This window comes from Nomascus leucogenys, chromosome 13 (genome assembly GCF_006542625.1).
Source record: "Nomascus leucogenys isolate Asia chromosome 13, Asia_NLE_v1, whole genome shotgun sequence".
In the NCBI taxonomy this organism is placed as follows: Eukaryota; Metazoa; Chordata; class Mammalia; order Primates; family Hylobatidae; genus Nomascus; species Nomascus leucogenys.
Window position 1 is genome coordinate 30,991,827 of NC_044393.1, and position 14,912 is coordinate 31,006,738.

The 14,912-nt window shown below is 46.7% G+C and overlaps 1 protein-coding gene across 1 annotated transcript in view; it reads right to left on the reverse strand.

The window, feature by feature from the left end:
• Positions 1-14,912, reverse strand: part of EFCAB8 (EF-hand calcium binding domain 8) — a 107,854-nt gene that overhangs the window by 31,072 nt on the left and 61,870 nt on the right. The window contains exons 18-21 of the mRNA XM_030825422.1: positions 13,043-13,247; positions 11,975-12,187; positions 10,333-10,470; positions 394-612 (exon numbers count right to left, since the gene is read on the reverse strand). Coding sequence (XP_030681282.1) covers positions 394-612; positions 10,333-10,470; positions 11,975-12,187; positions 13,043-13,247 — 775 coding nt within the window. The remainder of the gene's footprint in view (positions 1-393; positions 613-10,332; positions 10,471-11,974; positions 12,188-13,042; positions 13,248-14,912) is intronic.

A 14,912-nucleotide genomic window follows, 5' to 3' on the forward strand; every position in this document is an offset into this window, starting at 1 on the left:
TTCTAGGCCAGACTCCTGGATTAGCAGGCAGGCAGGGTGTGACCGGCTCAAGGACAGCACACCCCTGCCTCATGTCTTGCCACAAGGCACAAAATCAGTTCCTGAGACAGCTGATCCTAGATTAGCCACATGACTGGGGGATGAGGGAGTTGGAGAAGACAGTGATGGAGCATGGAATTCTCCGGGGAAGGCTTCTCAGAGCGGCTTTTTGAACCAAGCCCCGCTCCTGTCACTGGGCTGAGCAGAGCAGGAGAGAACTCCTCCCTGCATTGTTTCACAAATGGAACCAGTACCCAGAGAGAGTAGGAACTAGGCAAGGGCCATATGAGCAAAGAGGTGGCCGAACACCTAGCTGGCACCAGCCCCTCAATCTTCCTGCCAGTTCTTCCTCACCTTGATGTATCCTTTACAATCCCCTGTGATGAGGATCCAGTCATTTTTATCAGTGGCCATGGCACCTACGACAACATCGCCATCATCTAGGTCCACAGGGAACTTCCCCAGCAGGCCTCCGTTCCCATGGAGGGACCAGGCGTAGATGTAGCCATCCATGCAGCTGCTCAGCAGGGTAGCCGTGTGTGGCAGGCGAGGCCTGGTCTGCAGGAAGATTATCTGAGGAAAAGAGGAGGGCCCGGCTCAGCAGGGCTGTGAGCCACTGCCACATGATGCTGAGGGACCTCAGCAAGTCACCACACCCACCTGGTCCCCCAGTTTCCTAGATGCCCAGTGAAAGTGGTGATGGTGGTCCCACCCTTCCTACCCAGCTGGTGACAAGGAACGTCATACTGGACTATGAACTACTAGAGGGCAGCGATTTTGTGTCTTTTTTGTTCACTACTTTGTTCTTAGTAACCACAATGGTGCCTGATACATAATACCTGATCAATAAATGTTTATCAAATGAAGGCTTACAAGTTTGATTCGACATAGGCTCAGATAAGATTTTCACAACCTGTAACTCAACCCAAAGTGATTTGGGGAAGGAACTCCTTCCACTTCATATATATCTATAGTGAAATATCCATATTTTCCAGCCAATCATCAAGAAAGCATTTTAAACAAATTCTTGTTCAAGACTTGTTTTGATCATGCCCTTTGCTAATTCCCCACTCTGCTCATTTTTTCCTTACATGTCACTCCTGTGGCCCATGTGGGGGCCACAATGGGAAGTTACTCTGCATGGCAAGCATGAGAAGAAAGTTTCTTGCCTGGCACCCAGCAGGAGGCTGAGAGCATAGTCAGGGTGGTAGAACAAATCAGGCCAGAAAGGGGAAATTGGAAGCCTCCTCACTCCTGCTAACTCAGAACTTTACAGTGTAATAGCCTATGTGTCCCCAAAACATGTCACCAACAACAAAAATCTCGATTATCAAAAATCTTATGGTGGCTCATGCCTGTAATCCTAGCACTTTGGGAGGCCGAGGCGGATGAATCACTTGAGCCCAGGAGATCGAGACAGCCTGGGCAACATAGTGAGACCCTGTCTCTATTTAAAGAAAAAAAAAAAAAAGAAGGGAAGGGAAGTGGAGGGGAGGGGAGGGAAGGGAGAAAAAAGAAAAGAAAAGAAACAAAAAAATCTCAATTATCCTTATTGTCATAGAAATCCGAAACTAGCTGTTCAACCTGCTTCCCACTGGCCCCAGTGCCAGGGTCAAAAACCAGAAGTCCCTTGTGCCCAAAGCTTGATAGTTTCACCAGTGAATTCTACCAAACATTTAAGGAAGAATGAATGCCAATCCCTCCCAAACTTTTCCAGAATACTGAAGAAGAGATAACACTTCCTAACTCATTCTATGAGGCCAGCATTACCCTGATATCAAAGTCAGACAAAGACACTACAAGAAAAAAAAAAAAAACTACAGAGAAATATCCCTTATGAACACTGATATTTAAAAATTCTCAAAAAAATTAGCAAACTGAATTCAGTAGCATATTAAAAGGATTATATACCATGACCAAGTGACATTTATTCCTGGAATGCAAGGATGATTCAACATATAAAAATCAATAAATATACCACTTCACAGAAAAAAAGAAAAAAAACCACACGATCATCTTAATTGATGCAGAAAACGATTTGACAAAATTAAAAAAAAAAACAAACCAGGAATAGAAGGAAATTACCTCAACTTAATAAAAGCCATATATGAAAAACCCACAATGAACATCACACTCAATAGTAAAAGACTCAAAGCTTTTCCTCTGGAATTAGGAACAAGGCAAGAATGTCCACTTCTGCCACTTTTATTCAACAGAGTACTGGAAGTTCTGCCAGAGGAATTAGGCAAAAAAAGAAATAAAAGGTATCCAAACTGGAAAGAAATAAGTAAAATTATAAGTTTGCAGATGATATTATCTTGTATGCAGAAAACGCTAAAGCTCCCACACCAAAAAAAAGGAGCTAATAAATGAATTCAGCAAAATGGCAGGATACAAAGTCAACACATAAAAATCAGTTGCATTGGCCGGGTGCAGTGGCTCACGCCTGTAATCCCAGCACTTTGGGAGGCTGCAGCGGGCAGATCACCTGAGGTCAGGAGTTCGAGACCAGCCTGGCCAACATGGTGAAAGCCCGTCTCTACTAAAAAATACAAATATTAGCCAGGTGTGGTGGCACGTGCCTGTAATCCCAGCTACTCATGAGGCTGAGGCAGGAGAATCGCTTGAATCTGGGAGGCGGAGGTTGCAGTGAGCCGAGATCGTGCCATTGTACTCCAGCCTGGGAGACAGAGCAAGACTCTGTCTCAAAAAAAAAAAAAAAAAAAAAAAAAAATCAGTTGCATTTCTATACACTAACATTGAACAATCTGAAAAGGAAATTACAAAAATAATTCCATTGACAATAGTGTAAAAAAAAGAGTAAAATACTTGGGAATTAACCAAAGAGGACATTATGCTAAGTGACATAAGCCAGTTACCAAAAGACAAACATATGATTCCACTTACATGAGGTAGAGTAGTCAAAATCATAAAGACAGAAAGTAGAATGGGAGTTTCCAGGGGTTGGAGGGAGAGGCGAGTGGAAGTTATTGTTTAATGGGTATAGTTTCAATTTTACAAGATGAATGGAGGGTGGTGATGGTTGCACATTATGAATATATTTACTACCACTGAACCATACACTTAAAAATTGCTTCGATGGTAAATTTTATGTTATGTGTATTTTACTACAAGAAAAATTTTTTGAAAAAAAGAAAAACCAGGAATCCCTGAACCAAAGACAAAGGGCAAGCATTTCCCCCACTTTATGCAAGTGCTCACTGCACAAAATGCGGGCAGCATAGACATATGAAAGGAAATTAAAATCACCTACAAAATCCCAGTACCCAGAAATAATCACCATTAAGATTTTAATGTATTTTGGCCGGGCATGGTGGCTCTTGCCTCTAATCTCAGCATTTTGGGAGGCCGAGGCGGGTGGATCACCTGAGGTCAGGAGTTCGAGACCAGCCTGATCAACATGGTGAAACCCTGTCTCTACTAAAAATACAAAAATCAGCTGGGCATGGTGGCAGGCACCTGTAATCCCAGCTACTCGGGAGGCTGAGGCAGGAGAATTGCTGGTACTTGGGAGGCGGAGGTTGCAGTGAACCAAGATCGCATTACTGCATTCCAGCTTGGGCGACAGAGTGAGACTCTGTCTCAAAAAAAATTTAAATTAAATAATTAAATAAATAAATCATGGTGAATCCAAAGAAATACACGGCAGCCAGTGGCAGATTCACTGGTGAAGTTCATGAAGCTCAAGGCTAAGTTCAAGTTTAAGTTCAAGGTTCTAGGGAAGAACTAGTAAGTTCTGGTGACTTTTGTAATTGTCAGATTTGTAAGTTTTGAAATTTGTTGTCACTTTTTTCTCATTCTAAATAAATATTCACTTTTGTACCTAATTTTTAATAATTTTGTACATTTTTCTTGCAAAAGTCTCAGGCTCCAAAAAACCTAGACAGGCCCCCATATAAAGCTATTAAAAAAGAATGAAGTGGATAGATTATTATGTGCTGAGAGGAAAAATTGTCCACCACGAATTGTGAGGTTTGGAAAAAAAAAAAGCAAACAGCTAAACAATAGTTTCAAATGTTCTCAGTTTTGTTTGAAAAATCAAAACCATAAAAAAAAAAATTTAAGGTGCACGCAACTTTCACAGTAGTCATTAACTGTCATTTTAAAGGATGTGCTTTAAATTTTGTCATAAGCACATTCCAGTGATTAAGTATTTTTCTAAAATGTGGTTCCTCATAACTGCACAGGATTCACCAAAGTGATGCACCACAAAGTTCTCCCATGTCTGAACTGGGGAAAAGCTGAGGCATCCTTCCCAGCCATTCCTTTGCCAGCCCTGGGACGGTGAGAGCAGGTAGGGTGAAGGTGAATGAGCGCCCAGGACTTCAGCAGGACTGGAGAGGGGCGGCCTGCTGAGAGCACAGGGTCAACCGCGTAGCCAGCATCCGGTGCTCACAGTGAGGAAAAGCACAGTCAGAATGGTGGCCCTAGGCAGGACAGAGCCCTGTGGCTGCAAGGGACAGGTAACCAACACTATTCCTTTTGCACTCTGCATCCAGCCCCCTCCAATACATTGCCCTGCTCATTTTGGAAAGAGCTGCTGGACTAAAGGTGAGCATTTCAGTCTCACTCAGCCCAGGAATCCCAGATAGTTTCTCAACCACAGGGGGTTAATAGCCTCCCTGTGGGTCCCTTCAGAAGAAGCCATGGCAGCTACTCACGGGCTAAACTTCATGTAACTTGGAGCAATTTTCTACTGCCTGCCATCTGGTCCTTCCCTACTGGGGAGATGGCCAGGGGCAAGTGCTTCATCTAAAGACTGTCAGGGGCTGGATGCTGTGGCTCACGCCTGTAATCCCAACACTTTGGGAGGCCGAGGCAGGAGAATCACTTGAGGCCAGGAGTTCGAGACCAGCCTGGACAATATGGCGAAACCCTGTCTCCACTAAAAACACAAAATTAGCTAGGCGTGGTGGCTCATGCCTGTAATCCCAGCACTTTGGAAAGCTGAGGCAGGAGGATCACTTAAGGTCAGGAGTTCAAGACCAGCCTGGACAACATGGTGAAACCCTGTCTCCATTAAAAAGACAAAATTAGCCAGGCGTGGTGGCACACACCTGTAATCCCAGCTACTCAGGAGGTTGAGGCACGAGAATCACTTGAACCCAGGAGACAGAGGTGGCAGTGAGCTGAGATCGTGCCACTGCACTCCAGCCTGGACAACAGGGTGAGACTCCATCTCGAAAATAAATAAATAAGTAAAATTAAAAATAAAGACTGTCAGGGACACAGCTGGGCCTGAATCTGCATCCTGGACTCCTTCCTAGTGCTCTTTCTGCCATGCCTCACAGTCTTCTGGGATGGCCAGACAGAAATAATGGGAAGGAAGACCCAACAGGTAAGACCCCCACCCACTCCCTGTCTGGTATCCTTACCCCAGCCCACCCAAGCCTCTCTTCCACTAAGGAAAGGCTGAGATCAGAGGTGACCTAAGCACTCTGGACCCTCTCCAGGGCACCACCCTAAAATGCTTCACTCTGCCCACAAGTGCCCCAGAGAGAAGGGACCCTGCTGCTCAAGGAGTGGTGCAGGTGGGAGACAGTACACCTTGAAGCCAGGGGTGAGGGTCAGCATCCAGAGGGGGCGCGTGCGCACGCACACACACACACACACACACACACACACACACACACAGCCCTGCCAGCCACAGTACCTCAAATCTCACCAATAGACATTCAATCTTTTGCATGCAATTCTGTGGCCAAAAATTAAATCAAGATTCATGATAGAAATCCTTATTACACACAGATCACCAGGCCACGTAAAAAGCCCAAGGAATTCCCAACAGTGGCAGCACAAAGACTTAAAAGAACTTGAACTTCAAAAACAAATAGACCTAGAATCAGGCCCTGGCTCTGCCATTTTCTGGCCGTAAGAATCTTGGGCAAGTCACTTCACCTCACTGGGCCTGTTTCTTCAGCCATAAAATGGGAATAATAATAATAGTACATGCTTTTCAGATGTATTAAACATTCTTTTCACACGCATTCTTTTCAGATGTATTAAATAAACAAAAATCCCTCATAAACAAATAAATAAATAATAATAGTACATACTTCCCAGGGCTGTTTGATGGACAAAATAAAAACAACATACGTAGCTGGGCATGGTGGCTTATGCCTGTAATCCCAGCACTTTGGGAGGCCAATGCAGGAGGATTGCTTGAGCCCAGAAGGCTGAGATCAGCCTGGGCAACATAAGGAGACTCCATCTCTATAAGTAATTTTTTTTTTAATCAGCCAGGCACAGTAGCACACACCTGTGGTCCCAGCTATTAATATTCAGAAGGCTGAGGTGGGAGAATCGCTTGAGCCTGGGAAGTGGAGGCTACAGTGAGCCGTGATTGTGCCACTGCACTCCAGCCTGGACAAGAGAGCTGAGATTCTGTCTCAAAAAAACAAAAAATAACACATGTAAACCGTTAAGTTCATTGTCTGGCAGATATTGAGAGCTCAATAATTACTAGCTACCACTGAAACATAATGCAACATAGCAAAAGCTTTCCAGGAGTATGTTTCTAATCCTGGGGTTTTATATCTGGAAATAGACAAGAGGTCCAAAATTTATGTACAAGGGTATTCACTGCAATGCTTTCTATAGAGGCAAAACCCAGCGGCAGCAGATAGCTAGACAGACTCTGTGCAGTGTACCCAGGACATGATGTGACTAGTAAAAGGAATGCCATGGCTCCATAAACACCGTCATGAAGAGATGCCCGTGAGGAGTCAAGTGAAAAACAGCAAGTCCCAGAATAATATATGCAATATGATATTATCCGGTGAAAAATATCTAGATTTACATATACACATTCATACATGTATGTACTTGTATATGCACAGAAAAATTCTAGACGGCTACAACACATGTCTTAACGCAATTACCTCTGGAGGCTGAGGAGGGAGACAGCCATTCTTTTACTTTATACACTCGGATAAAGTTTGAATTTTTTTCATAGGTGGTGGTGGTGGTGGTGGTGGTGTTGTTTTGGAGGTGAGTCTCGCTATGTCACCCAGGCTGTAGTGCAGTGGCATGATCTCAGCTCACTGCAACCTCCGCCTCCCAGGTTCAATCAATTCTCCTGCCTCTGCCTCCCGACTAGCTGGGACTACAGGAGCATGCCGCCACCCCTGGCTAATTTTTTGTATTTTAGTAGAGACAGGGTTTCACCGTGTTACCCAGGCTGCTTTCGAACTTCTGAACTCAGGCAATCTGCCCACCTCAGCCTCCCAAAGTGCTAGGATTGCAGGTGTGAGCCATCGCACCAGGCCAGGTTTGTTTGTTTGTTTAAGAGACAAGGACTAGCTGTGTTGCTCAGGCTGGAGTGCAGTGGCACAATCACAGCTCACTGCATCTTTGATCTCCCAGACTCAAGTGATTCTCCCAACTCAGCCTCCCAAGGAGCTGGGTGCACTGTGCACACTATCAAACCTGGCTAATTTTTTTAATTTTTTGTAGAGATGAGGTCTCATCATGTTGCCCAAGCTGGTCTAGAACTCCTGGGCTCAAGCAGTCCTCCCACCTGGGCCTCCTAAAGGACTGGGATTACAGATGTGAGCCACTGCTCTCGGCCTGAATTTTTTTAGTTTTAATTAAGGACAGGTATCACTTTCTAATTAGAGGAAGAAAGTATCAGAGAGAGACACAGAGAGAGAGAGAGGTGCTCATTCTCAAACATTCCATGCCAGCTCTCCCATGAGGGCCTTTGCACCTACCTTCTCTGCCTGCATCGCCCTCCTTCCAAATAACTGCAGGCCATGTTTCCTCACTTCCTTCAGGTTCTATGCAGATGCCACCTCCTTTGTGAAGCCCTCCCTGACCAGCCTATTCATAAAACAGCAATGCCATCTCGTCCCATGTCCGTTCTCCCTGCCGTCTTCCCAGCTTTCTTGTCCTCCATTGTCCTCACTCATGCCCTTTATTTTATTTGCTGGTTAACTGTCTATCTCACCCCAACTAGAAGGACAGCTCCAGAGGTCAGGGGCTTGATGTCTTTCATTCACTTCTCCTTCCCCAGTGGCTGGCATGTAGCGAATGCCTGTGTCCTGACAGCACTAGGTCACCAGCCCAAAAGATCAAGCTTTGAGCCATCTACCTTGACTTCACAGATTTAAAGGGATGGGATCTGTTGGCAATTCTGCTTCCAAGAATCCATCCTCTCAATATACTCACACTAGTGCCCAGAAATGTACATGCAAGAATGTTCAATGCAGTGCTGCTCCTAAAAGCTAGAAACTGGAACTAACCCACAGACCTATTCTTAGAGGACCAGCTTCACAGTTCCTGATACATCCAAGTTATGCAGCAGTGGGCAGCTGTTAAAAAGAATAAGATGGCCGGGTGTGGTGGCTCATGCCTGTAATCCCAGCACTTTGGGAAGCCAAGGCCGGTGGATCACCTGAGGTCAGGAGTATGAGACCAGCCTGGCCAACATGGTGAAACCCCGACTCTACCAAAAATACAAAAAGCAGTTGGGCGTGGTGGCACACGCTTGTGGTCCCAGCTACTCTGGAGGCTGAGGCAGGAGAATCACTTGAACTCAGGACGCAGAGGTGCAGTGAGCTGATATCGCACCACTGCAGGCCAGCCTGGGTGACAGAGCAAGACTCCGTCTCAAAAAAAAAAAAAAAAAAGAATAAGGTAACAAAAGAATAAGAAGAATCTAAATCCCTCTCATGAAAGTATATCCATGCTATAAACTTACAGAAAAAAACATATGGCAGGACATAGCTATCATTTTATATGACTAGTCAGAAAAAAAAGAAAGTACAAGGCTAAAGCCAACCCGTTAGCAGCGAATGCTGCTGTTGAGAGTGGGATGGGATAGGGTGAGTGAGACATAGGGGACTTTTATTTTTATTTTTTCATTTACATACACTTCCTTTTTTATTATAAACTAGTATTATTACTTTTAAAAGTTATTTAAGGTTTTTTTTTTTTTTTTTAAAGAGAAGGAAGAGGCTGGGTATAATGGTTCACATCTGTAATCCCAACACTTTGGGAGGCTGAGCCAGGAGGATCACTTGAGCCCAGGAGTTCGAGACCAACATGGGCAGCATAGTGAGACCCCATCTCTACAAAACACACACACACACACACACACACACACACACACACACACACAAAATAGCTGGGCATAATGGTGCATGCCTATAGTCCCAGCTACTCACAATGCTGAGGTGGGAGGATCACTTCAGCCCAGGAGTTGAGGCTGTAATGAGCTGTGATCACACCACTGCACTCTAGCCTGGGTGACAGTGAGACCCTGTCTCAAGAAAAAAAAAGGAGGAGAGAGAAATAATCAGAACCTGGAGGAGAGTGTGCAGCCACTCCCGCTCTCCCTCCCAACACTGCAAAACCCAGCTCTCAGGGCACTGCCCTCTTGTTCTCAAGTCCTGGTCCCTGGAGTTGGGTGATGGGGCAGGCCTGCCACACCCTAACTCAACTATGATTTCTATTTTCAGGACTGGGAGTCAGTATCACAGTGAGGGGTGTCCAGGGTCAGAAAGGGGAAGGTACAGGAGGAAGAACAAAGATGAACCCATACCCAACTCGTGTTTGGTATAAAACACCCTTCCAGTTAACAGGAGAGCATTCTAACTAGAGTCCTGGAGATGCCCCTTCTCCTACCTCCCTACCTCCCCTCCCACAGGGAACACTGCTACCCCCAATCCAGAGGGGACACTGCTCACTTCCCTAGGCACCCCAAACTCCACCTCCTGGGGAGCTGATATGGTTTGGCTGTGTCCCCACTCAAATCTCAACTTGAACGGTATATCCCAGAATTCCCCCGTGTTGTGGGAGGGACCAAGAGGGAGGTAACTGAATCATGGGGGCTGGTCTTTCCCGTGCCATTCTCATGATAGTGAACAAGTCTCAACGAGATCTGATGGGTTTATCAGGGGTTTCCGCTTTTGCTGCTTCTCATTTTCTCTTGCTGCTGCCATGTAAGAAGCACCTTTCACCTCCCACCATGATTGTGAGGTCTTCCCCAGCCATGTGGAACTATAAGTCCAGTTAAACCTCTTTTTCTTCCCAGTCTCGGGTATGTCTTTATCAGCTGCATGAAAATGAATTAATACAAGAGATCTCCCCAGACACCGCAGCCCTGACTCCAGTATCCCGAGCGTCTCCGTCCCCTCCAAGATGCCTTCCGGGCACTGGGGAGAATCAGGCCGGGCCCTGAGCCCAGGCCTCCGAGCCCCATCCTGACCACCCAGTCCTGACCGCCCACTCCCCAGCTCATATCCCTCTCCCTGGCTGATCACCACCAACCTTCTCCACCGAGGCATTGGATTGAACCAACATATTCTTCTGCAATTCTCCTTTTCTCGTTTCATCCTCTTTGTAAATGGACTGTTTGCTGTGGATCTTGCTTGACTGCCTGGATGTGCCAGAAGCACTGGAAGGTTTCTGGAAAGAAAGATGGGCACCCAAGTCACCATGAGGGTGTTTCCCTTCCCCATGGGGGACCAGAGACCAGAGGAAGATGATAAAAGAGAGGCACTCCCGAGCCCCGGCAGTAGGTACACTGCCCTGGGAAAAGCAGCGCTCAGTGGATCCCGGAAACCTCCACTTTAAGTTCCCAGCAATTTTGCTAGGGCAAAATTGGGGCAGAGACTTGAGTTTGCCTCTGGGGAAGACCCTTCCTTTGTCCTGGAAGAGACCATCCTGGTTAAAAATGAGGATAAAGGTCAGTCGTGGTGGTTCACACCTGTAATTCCAGCACTTTGGGAGGCCGAGGCGGGCAGATAATTTCAGGCCAGGAGTCTGAGACCAGCCTGGCCAACATGGCAAAACCCCGTCTCCAGTAAAAATACAAAAAATTTAGCCAGGCATAGTTGTGCACACCTGTAATCCCAGCTACTAGGGAAGCTGAGGCAGGAGAATTGCTTGAACCTGGGAGATGGAGGTTGCACTGAGCGAAGATCACACCACTGCACTCCAGCCTGGGTGACAGAGTGAGACTCTATCTCAAAAAATAAAAATAAAAATAAGGATAGAGGGGCAAATATACCTATACACCCATTTCCTTAGAAGATTTGAAAGCAGTGGTGTAACCTCTGATAACTCAAAGATGGTATGAGTGTCTTATGGTCAAGTGTACACATCTTACAGCAAAATTATATCCTAGCAGACCATGTTGGATCTAGGTCTAGACTGCCCTATGCCTAGCAATTATTGTGTGTTTAGGGACGGTGGTGTTTCTCACTCAAGCCTCAGCTCCCAGGAATGGAAATCAGACTTTGACTACGAGAACAATCTCACTGGTTCCTCCTGCCCCATACAAGAGATTATTGCACTGATTGTTGGAATACTATACTCACTGCTGAAACTTCAAAGGCAAGCCATCCCCTGCAAGTAGGGAAAGAGTAACTCCTCCTGCTCTTTCTCCCTACTCCTCGCAAAATAGAACTGTCAGCCATTCTTGGAAGGGCTAGTCCTGGGGCAGAGATGAGGCTCAGAGGAGGAGGAAAGTGGTGTGTCTGTGTTTGGGTCTCAGACTCTTGCAGCCTGGTCTCCAAGCAGGTGAGGCCCCCATGGCTCCCTCTGCACCTGGGGCAAGGTCAGGTGACTTGCGCTTGAGGACTGAGAATGCAGCCCAGGATCTAACATCCAATTTTAGGTTTTCAGGGTTGTGTTCTCTTTGGGTCCTGCCTTTCAGCTTTCAGACTTTTAGGGCTGGTATTAGCCATGCCCTGGAAAGGGACCTAGCCCCAGCTCCAGGATAGATACATTGGGACTAAAACCAGAGGGTGCCCTGCCCAGGCCCACAATGCTCAAAACAAGTGAGTTGAGGGACCTAAAGGCACTTTGGAAAAAGTGCATCCCAATAAGAAAACACACACACAGACGGTGTGTGAATGCCGGTGGCTACAGAGTGAGGGTAGCCTTCTGGTTGGGCTCTCGCTCCCACCTGCTGGGGCACAGGCCTGTCTGGCTCCTTGTCTCTCGGGCACCGCATCACTGGGGGAGCCGACACCAGGCTCCGCCTCAGGTTGGTATTGGCCACAGACTCGGGGCTGAGACTGGAGAGCTTCCTGGAGGTCTTGTATGCCCACTTCTCCCGCTCCACACAGGGTCTGCTGGGCCTGTGGCTCTCAGCCAGGCAGTTGTTCACATCTTGCCCCTGTACCAAGGAGAAAGCAGCCCCTAAGGCATTGCAATGTCCTAGAGGTAAATTCAGGACTGCCCCAGATCAATGCCAACACCACAGGGCCCTCCAGCCCCCCAGAGCTTGCTTCCCAGAAACTTAGCCCCTTAAAGGCATCAGACCAGAGCTTCTAACCCCATTCCTGGCCAGCTGCAATGCCCTGAGTACCCACAGGCAGGACACTGCTCCCATGAGGAACTCAGTCTTCTCATCTGTAAAATGGACAGTGGTTTCCAAATATTTTTGAGGTTACCTTTAATCTCAACGGAAGCTCCAAAGCATAAAACAGATAAAAAGCTGAGCTATTCTGGGGGAAACCCCACCTACCAGAGCCCCCCTGCAGTAGCTTCCAAGCATCTCTCTCCAATACATTTGGAAAACCACTGGATGAGGCAGCCCCTAAGGTCCCTTCCTGCTTTGATCTGCTGAGCTATGGGAATTTGGAGACTGTATGGGTTTCCTAAGTCCCTACTGGGGAGCCCAGAGTGGCAATGTGTAGCAGCAATGGGAAAGGAGTGAGTAATCTACTAAAGATGGCAGGACCAGCACTGCCAGCCTCTGAAGTCAGACTGCCTGGGTTTGGATCTACTCCTTCTTGGCTGTGTGACCTTAGGCAAGGTGCTTAACCTCCGTGTGCCTCCATTTTCTCATCTGTCCAATGAAGATAATTACAGAAACTACCACCTACCTAACCAAGCTCCCCACCCCCTCCAGAACAAGTCGCCATCATCCCTCCTGCTTCCCAGGGTGCTCCCCACCCTCCCTGCCCCACAGAATTCTGGTTCACAGCTGAAAGAGGGGTGGGAGGAGAGTGTGCTCCTGTTAACATACCCTCTTGGGCTGCAAGGGCAAGGGGCTCCTAGAGGCATTGAAGTTGAAGATGGGCTTGAATGTGCCAGTGTTCCAGAAGAGGATGTCCCCACTGTAGGAGGAAGTCCCAAGGAACTGGTTCTGGTACTTGGCCATGCTCAGGATGTCCTCCGTGTGGTAGGTCTGCCAGTGGTAGCACAAGGGCACCGGCTTGGTCTTGTGGAACCTGTGCACATGGCCAGAGGCAGGAGGGCTGAGAGCTCAGCCTGTAATGCTCCATCCATTGGGGAAGCACTGGAGTCTTGAGGATTCTGGGAGCCGACTCAGAGGAGGATACTCTCAGGTGTCGGAGCTGGGCTGAAGCCATGTCCCATTGACCTCATTTACTAAGCACTTACTACATGCCTTCTACAAATGCCCTGTCATAGAGGCTTTACATAAACTAATCTTACAGATAATGAATGTGTAATACGCCCCCAGTGAGACAACCTAGGTAAGGATTAAGGTTTAAACGGGGGGAAATTGTGGCCTTACAGAGGTCCCTAAAAAGAAAGGGACCTTGAACACAGTGTTCCTTCTGCCTGGAATGCTCATCCTACCCTAAAGACTTCACAGAGACCCTTCCTTCTCATGCTTCAGATTGCACTCCACCCACAACACCCTCACTGAGCCTTTCCTGACCACCGCCCCCAAGAAGAAATCAGGTTTCCACCCATTCAACCCCCATAGAAACTCCTATTTTTTTTCACGGCACTTAATATACTTTATAATTATAAATGAAAGTATTAATATTTGATTAGTACCTGCCTTCTTGATATAGACTGAACGTTCATATTCTCCAAAAATTTATGTTAAAACCTAATCCTCAACGTGAGAGTATTCAGAGGTGTGGCCTTTGGGAGGTTATTAGGACAGAAGGGCAAAAACCCTCATAAATGGAATCAGTGCCTTTATAAAAGAGGTCCTAGGCTAGGCATGGTGGCTCATGCCTATAATCCCAGCACTTTGACGGGCCAAGGGAGAAGAATCGTTTGAGGCCAGGAGTTCAAGACCAGCTTGGGCAACAGAGCAAGACCACATCTCTACAGAAAAAAATTTTAATTAGCCAGGTATAGTGACACACACTTGTAGTCTTAGCTATTCAGGAGGCTGAGGCAGGAGGATCGCTTGAGCCCAGGAGTTCAAGGCTACAGTGAGCTGTAATTATGCCACTGCACTCCAGCCTCGGCAATAGAGCAAGATCCTGTCTCTTAAAAAACTAAAACAAAAATAAGAGGCCCAGAGAGATCCCTTGTCCTCTCTACCATGTAACAAAATGGCCATCTATGAACCAGGAAGTGGCCCTCACCAGTCACTGAATTTGCCAGTGCTTTGATCTAAGAATTTCCTCCAGAACTATAAGAAACAATTTTCTGTTGTTATCAGCCACCTACTCTATGGTATTTTGTTATAACAGCCTGAGTGAACGAAGACAGAAATTGGTACCAGGAGTGGGTGTTATTGTAACAAATACCTAAAAATGTGGGAAGTGGCTTTAGAACTAGGTAATAGCAGTTGGGCAGGGTGGCTCATATCTGTAATCCCAGCACTTTGGGAACTGAGACAGGTGGATCACTTGAGGCCAGGAGTTCAAGACCAGCCTGGCCAACATGATGAAACCCTGTCTCTACTAAAAATACAAAAAATTAGCCAGGTATGGTGGTACACACTTATAATCCCAGCTACCTGGGAAGCAGAAGCACGAGAATCACTTGAACCCGGGAGGCGGAGGTTGCAGTGAGCTAAGATTGCACCACTGCACTCCAGCCTGGGCCATAAAACAAGACTCTGTCTTAAAAAAAAAAAAAAAAAAAAAAAAGGTAGGTAATAAGTAGAGGATGGATGGTCCATG